The 7,439-nt window shown below is 49.0% G+C and overlaps 1 protein-coding gene across 1 annotated transcript; it reads left to right on the forward strand.

Annotated features, from left to right (window-relative positions):
* The first annotated feature begins 2,135 nt into the window (after positions 1–2,135).
* Positions 2,136–6,419, forward strand: myclb (MYCL proto-oncogene, bHLH transcription factor b). Its single transcript, XM_070846760.1, has 3 exons — positions 2,136–2,405; positions 3,258–3,935; positions 5,610–6,419. The coding sequence occupies exons 2-3, from the start codon at positions 3,302–3,304 to the stop codon at positions 6,416–6,418; spliced, it is 1,443 nt and encodes a 480-aa protein (XP_070702861.1). The 5' UTR covers positions 2,136–2,405; positions 3,258–3,301; the 3' UTR covers position 6,419.
* The last annotated feature ends 1,020 nt before the right edge of the window (positions 6,420–7,439 follow it).

Here is a 7,439-nt window from a genome sequence, read left to right on the forward strand (position 1 = left end):
ACTGTCTATAGAATCGAGAGAGAGAGAGAGAGAGAGAGTTAAACAAACAAAACACACTTGCACTTATTTAACATTTGTGAGCAATTTGGTTAATTAGTCAGCTTTAAAGATACTGGTATCTTATCTTAGCGGTAGCTGTTTCCAGTCTCCACGCTAAGGCAAGGCAAGGCACATTCATTCTAGCCGTAGCTTCATATCGAACATACAGACATATGGAGTGGTTTCAGTCTTCTCATCTAACTCTATATTTACCAAAATATTGAACTACGTCAGTGTTGTTGAGGTTATCTTCAGTGTTGTTGAGGTTATCCTCAGTGCGCTTTTACTTTAAGCTGTTGCACAGCAGCATTATAATGCTGTATATTAATATGCACGGTGCAGATGAACCCTATCAGCCTCTGTGTTATGGGAGCAGATACCACCTCCAGCGATAATGTTTCACTAATCCTATGAGACCGTCTCCTGCATGTCTGTACTGTATGTAGCCTATGTGAGTTTTTCAGAGGGAGAGAAATATGGGGAAACTGATCAAAGGTTGAATGCACATGACAAGTTACCCCTCCTATTTTCATGCAAACAAGGCTCACTAATCCATAGGGGAATTACTGTAAATGAGCAATTTCCCTCTGAGCCCCACCACAACACATCCATGTTAGGATCTGCGGATCCACCTTTACATATCAATGACATGTGTCCATGTAAATAGGGAAGTGCACTTTTTTGTACATGTAAATGATATAAAGGGTGGAGACTCCTTATGGGGACTAACATCACTTAACCTACTGATTTCATCTTTAAAAAAAAAAACATGTCTTTTCTTTTCATTTTAAGGAGCAGGTCCTTGCACCCATTCACTTTTGATGATTAATTCAAACCATGGAGGCAGATTAAGCATTTCAAAGTACATAACAAAGCAGAAGACTGAGAGGAACGAGATGAAAGCGCCAAGAGAAAGAGGGATCAGGAGCAGGACGAGCCAAGAGAGAGAAAGTGATGCAGACGGGAAAATTGAAAGATTGCCGCTTCTGTTTCTCCAGTCTGTTAGTTCCGTGTCTTTGTAGGCTCTCTCCGGGGAAACAGAGGATATAACCCTCTAAAGTCTCCCCGTTTCATGTAGGGTCAAGATCTTTTTGATCAGGGGTGACTGGGGATGAAAGCGCAAGAGGGGAGTCGCGGGGGGAGTGGGAGAAAAGTAGGCAAGAGTAAAACTGAGAGGAGAAGAATAGAGGATGAGTGACAGAGGAAGGGGTATGAAGGGGGGGTTGTCTGAGTTTGATGGGAAGATGAGGTGGACAGACAAGGATTTCACGCTGTCTGGAGCTGGGGAGGGAACTTCAGGGGAGCAGTTATAGGAAGGATGTTTCTCAATCATCATCCTCAAGAGCAAGTGTGCTTAAGTTTATTGCGGCATAGTTTCAAAAATTGACAGTGTCAGTAGTTGTTGGTGTGTGTGTGTGTGTGTGTGTGTGTGTGTATGTGTGAGTGTGTGCAGCTGTCGAGGAGGAGACACACACACATGACACGGCAGACGCAGAGCTTCCATATTGACTCTCTCAGAGGGAGGGCTCTACATCATAACCTCGATATTGATTACAGGGACTATGAGAAGCACGGGCGACATCTGATACTGCAGCCATATGTCCACATGAAATCACTGCGACTGTCTCTCTCTCTCTCTCTCTCTCACACACACACACACACACCCACACACACATACATCAATAACAGCTAATCTCTCCCTGTTGAGGAAGATGCCCACCTAATTAAAGCGTTTTTAATGAGGTATGATGGTGACACACAAGTGCTCCTGCATTTGCACAAGAGTGTTTACATTCACACACACACACACACACACACACACACACACACACACACACACACACACACACACACACACACACACACACACACGGGTTGTTATTATGTTCGCATAATTATTGCAAAAGCAGTGCCACCTTATGAAATCAGTGTCACATAACCCTCTGCTCTCATAACACTCCCTCTGCAGCGCGTCTCTAGTATTTTGAGTGCGCTGCGCCTTTAAACGGCAGGCGTGGCTCTCCTACTACGACCCGCCTTTTATGCATAATAGCCAACTCTCCTTCCCCCGGATCATATAGTGCAGTAGTCGGCAAAGAAAAGTGACCACAGCCAAAGCCTATCCAGCCCTTTGAGCCGTGGGACTGCGACCAAACGGACTCATTTACCTCAACGGCTGTTTACAACCTGGACAAAAAAAAAAAAGAGAGAGAGAGGGAGGGAAAGACACCAGTCCGACCAGCGAGAAAACGCACGTTTGAGGCAGATCACACGGAAGGAATCACTGTAGCTGCTGCGTTTGGACACTTAAATTGCGCACGGTGGATCTATGAAGACGCAGGCAGGTTTTTCACTCTCGGCACCAGGTAAAACTCTTGGATGACTCTTTGGCTCTGATGTGAGCGCACGGGCATGGGGAGAAACAAGGAGGGGGGGAGGGACTTCGGGTGATGATAGACGAAATGAGCCGCATGAAGTTTTGGGTTTCCAGCGCGCCTGCTGCTTAATTAACTGATCGGCGCTTTTTAGTCGCAGCTGAATTCTCTGAGCTTGATAAGGAGTTGAACCGAGGAGGAGTCACATTAAACTACTTTACATACGACTCCCCTGTCTGACCAGGTCCATCAGCAGGCAGGACGGCTGCCTGTCTATCCAATTAATGTATTTCAATCTAATTTAATCACTCTCTTCTGCTAAGCAGTCAGCAGAAAATATAACCCCCCCCCCCCCCCCGTCTCTCCAAACCCTCCTCCCCTTTCTCCTTTTCTCTGTCACAGTATACTACTAAAACACTGTTATGTAATGAAACACTGTTGCGAAACTTGAACTTCTCTGCAGCAGCAGCGGCACAGAGTAGTTTAACTTTACTTTGCGGCATTTACGCGTAGGTTACTTTATATTTACGCAGGAAACCCCCCCTAATTTATAGGGTGTCCATTGACCTTATAAGGATTGTGTTGTCTTAATTGGCACACCATGTTCTGACACAGGCACTTAGTTGATCTGTTGCACCTTGTAATGGGTCTTTTCTTTCTGTCTTTTTGCTGTAAACAATATAATTAAAGTACCGCGATGCATCCAAAATAGCTGCATTATGCGCGGCCACAAAATCAGCCCTTTCCCCCCCAGAGGGCAACACGTCTGCGGACAGGGCTGTGATTATTTTGATGAGAATAAGGCTCAGTTCTCACACAACTGTTGGCTCCATCTCTCCGCAGACAGAGGGAACAGGGAGTGATTCACCCCCGTGCCTGCAGCCCCCATGCCGGGCATTAGCTCCGCCGCGCCCCGTTATGAAAACTGGGACATGGACCACCTCGACCATTACCAACATTATTTCTACGACGACCACCACGACCCGGACGAGGATTTCTTCAAGTCCACGGCGCCCAGCGAGGACATATGGAAGAAATTCGAGCTGGTACCGACCCCGCCCATGTCCCCTATCCGGGCGGTGGAGGGGTCGGGCAGGGTCGGGCTGCTGCACCCGTCTCTGGGGGACAAGCTGGAGTGGGTCTCCCAATTCTTAGGGCAGGAGGACGATCAGCAGCAGGACCTGCCCTGCAAGCTGACCACGGCCAGTGACTCTTTCGGGAACCTGAGCTCCATCATCATCCAGGACTGCATGTGGAGCGGCTTCTCGGCGGGGCAGCAGCTGGAGAGAGTTGTAGGGGAGCGGTGCGCCTCCTGTCCCGGGACGGGGGCCGCTGCCAAAGTCGCAGCGGCGTCTGCCGTGACATCCCCGGGGAGAGCGCAGAGTGCCCCCGCCGACGCGTCGGCCCTCGGCGGTTTGGCGGCGGACTGTGTGGACCCGGCGGCGGTGCTCACCTTCCCGTTAACCGGTGGCTGCAAGAAACAAGTGTCCTCTGGTTCAGAGTCTCACACCGACTCCTCAGGTCAGTAACAGATGGAGTATGCAACATAAATGACTTGCGGAGAAACATGCCACTGTAATGGCTGGTCATTGACTTCTTGTGTGTCTGGACTGAGCTTTATAGTTATTATATCCTATTTATATGCTGTAATGTAATATGTAGTTTAGTGACCACAGCATTGCTTTAATCCCCCCAACAGACATCCACTTTGTAGTTTCTCTCCATTTGTCTGCCCACATACATTTTACTTGGGGACTTGGGGGTTTATTTGACCTGATATGTCATGTCTCCCTCTCTCATTCAGTTAGTACTTTAGCTTTGATTAGCCATTATCTATTAATAGGGTTGGCAGGGCACATGATGACTGCATTGCGTTACCTTGGTGCATGCAACACATGCTTCAAGACCAGAGAGCGACACGCCCATTGAAACATCTGCTGCTTGGCTGGGCTCCAGCAGACCAGCTGCTACCTCTCCCTGTTCCTCCAGTCTGACTTATGATAACAATATCCTCTCTCCGCTCCCTGGCTCACATTTGACATGAATTCGATAAGAGTGCTCAGCATTATTGGAACTTTATGTAATGAGGAGGGAGGGAAAATCAACCCTTCTCATGAGGAAGAAGGTCTAGCCCGCAGTTTTTCCCCTGATTCGAGATCTACTTCTTCTGTTTCCACTCCGTGAGCCCATATGATAGCGATTGGTATGTAGGCTGCCTTGTGATGTTGAGCCTGGACCATGCATAATGGTGTGTGGAATGTCACAAAGGGAACTTGTTGCTGCATTCCTCCACTCAACAGGCTGCAGCGCCAATTGTGTCAGTGGGTGGATTTTGTCCGAGCCAGCCCGGGCTGTGAATAGAGTGGGATTAGCCATTTAGGAGGCCGGCTAGGCCTGCAGAATTCTTTGACATGAGTTTGAGGCAGTATTTCACACCATTTCAGGGGATAATATGCGCTTAAAGAAAAGAAGGAGCAATCACAGGAAATAAATGTATGCCCAAGCTCCAAGAGCCATTATAGAGCTATTTCAGGGAGTTCATTCTGTATGCCCTGTAATATGAGATGTCATCTTTTGTCACATAAATGTTGCTGTAAATAATAGGCAGACACCCCTCCCTCCAAAGCTCTTTGTCCACCACCTTTTCACGGTGTAATTCACACAGAGGTAACTACTTTCTGAGCAGTCAAATACACAGAGGTGCAATTACTGTTGAAGTGTTTCAATTTACAAGAGCACTGAAAATATCCCAAGAGTCTAATCAGTTGGCGGGAATCAAGTCGATAAGACCTTTCCTCATGTTTAATGTCCCGTTTCCACTCTAGTAAATAGAGCAGCAAATGGGTTTTACATGCGTGCGGCGTTGAAAATCTGTCGGCTCATTTGAACAAGTTGAGGAGTTGCTGATTTGTGTCTTCACCTAACCCCTCTCTGCCCCTCATCCCCACCCAGTCCACATGAGAGGGGAGAACTTCCTCTCAGGGAGCTGACCTAATGTAGTGAATCATCACTGTGACAGTGTGTGAGGTCATGTAGGTTTCATGGGATTGTGTGCATTTAATTGGTTTCAAGAGGAAGGCGAGTGTGTACAGCGAGGGGACTCTTCTTTCCAGGTCGAGCTGTCACCAGCAGTCATCAGCAGGTATGTTGCATAATCAAAGACATCATGTGATACCTTCCCTTTTGCCCTTCCAGATGATGAAGATGACAAAGACGAGGATGAAGAGGAGATTGACGTGGTCACGGTGGAGCACAAGCAGCAGCAGCGCAAACCTCGTCGACTGGTCAACACTCGTAAACCGGTGACCATAACGGTGCGAGCCGACCCCCTTGACCCCGGCATGAAGCGTTTCCACATCTCCATCCACCAACAGCAGCACAACTATGCTGCCCCCTCCCCGGACACACTCCCTCCGCCGGTCGAGCCGCCTCGGAAGAGGGTTCGACAGGAGGCCTCCACCCAGGCCGCCCAGCCACACCAGAACTCTCACTACCACCAGCCCCGGCCCGGCCACGCCCCTCTGAACTTAGACAGCAGGAAGTGTCATGTGACCGTTGCTGGGGTCAGGTCAGAGTCGCCCAACCTCAGCGCCTCCTCTCCTACATCCTCCAGATCACCTTCTTCTCCTCCCTCCTCGTCTTCCTCCTCCTCCTCCCCCTCGAGCTCCTCCCATCCCCAGAGCTCTCCCTCCAAGACCCACTTCTTCTCCCACCTCTCCAGCCCCCAGTCCTCCGACTGCGAGGACACAGACAAACGTAAGGCGCACAACTTCCTCGAACGCAAGCGAAGGAACGACCTGCGCTCGCGTTTCCTGTCGTTGCGGGACGAGATCCCGGGCTTAGCGGACTGCCCCAAGACGCCGAAGGTGGCGATCCTGACGCGAGCCACGGAGTACCTGCAGCAGCTGCACGCCAGCGAGAGGCAGAAGGCTCAGGAGAGGAAGCAGCTGAAAGCCAGGCAGCTGCAGCTGCTGCAGAGGCTGGCACAGCTCAAACGATCCTGAGCGACGGGGTCGGCTGTCACCACACACGTGCACTCCCAGACCTGAGCGGGACAACATGAAGGAGAAAAGACACTAATGTTCACTTTGAATTGGTCACGTTGGAATAGTGCGGGTGGATTTTTTTTCTTTTCTTTTTTTTTTGGTTTTTGTGGTTTGCACATTAGCTTCTGAGTGACTGACGAGGCCGTAAGCTGGTCAGGACAGCGAGCTAGGGACTGATCTGATGGGGCATCTTACGGGCAGATTAATGTGTCCATGGTTACTCAATATAGGTTTGTCAAACTGCTATATTTCCCCTTGCTAAAATGTGTCGCCTGCTACAGGAAGTCTTGCTGTGACTGCAGCAGCTTCTAGTCAATAAACTGCTACAACTGTGCTGTTAAAGTGCTGCATGGTCTGGTCAGCCGTCTCCTTGGTTGTTATTGGGGCTTGGTGTGTTTGCATGACAGCAATGTCTCCTCTTCCTGTCAGTCTGAAGGGCCCCCTGAAGTTTCTCTGTAGAGCCTCCTCTTCATTCTCAGCTCCTTTACAGCCCCCTGCTCTTCAGCGCTCGGCATATAACTTGTACAATTTATTATCAAGTTGTGCCTTTTTTTTTTTTCTTCTTTTTTTCCCCCTGCTGCATTTTTTCCCTCCTATTTTCCTTTTCTCTCTCTCTCCATAGCAGCCAACCTCTCCCCTGTTTCCTCTCGTTCTTTTCTTCACTCCTCTCCGTGTCAGCAGTTGGAGTTTCTGGCTGTTAGTGGGGATGCAGGGGGCTGTAGGTGGGACTGCACCGAGCCACGTTACAACTAGAAGGACACAATACACTCCTCACCTCCCGGGATAGCTCAGGTTAAGTCCAAACTTCTGTGCCTGCAGGTTTCCATTCAGAAACTTCACTGTGTTCTTGTTGTACATGTTTCCACTGCAGCACCATGCCCACAGTGACGGCCTGTTTTTGTAGCATTATTTGGAGGAAATGAGAAAATATGTTGTTGTCGTTTGAGCTGTATCTTATTGTCAATGAAAATCTGCAAAA

The sequence above is a fragment of the Pempheris klunzingeri genome, chromosome 16 (assembly GCF_042242105.1).
Source record: "Pempheris klunzingeri isolate RE-2024b chromosome 16, fPemKlu1.hap1, whole genome shotgun sequence".
Classification (NCBI taxonomy): domain Eukaryota; kingdom Metazoa; phylum Chordata; class Actinopteri; order Acropomatiformes; family Pempheridae; genus Pempheris; species Pempheris klunzingeri.

Bases quoted from the DNA above. Each gene is read 5' to 3' on its own strand.
- myclb (XM_070846760.1), top strand. From the start codon at position 3,302: ATGCCGGGCATTAGCTCCGCCGCGCCCCGTTATGAAAACTGGGACATG. The intron at 3,936-5,609 runs GTCAGTAACAGA...TTGCCCTTCCAG, and splicing joins GTCTCACACCGACTCCTCAG to ATGATGAAGATGACAAAGAC.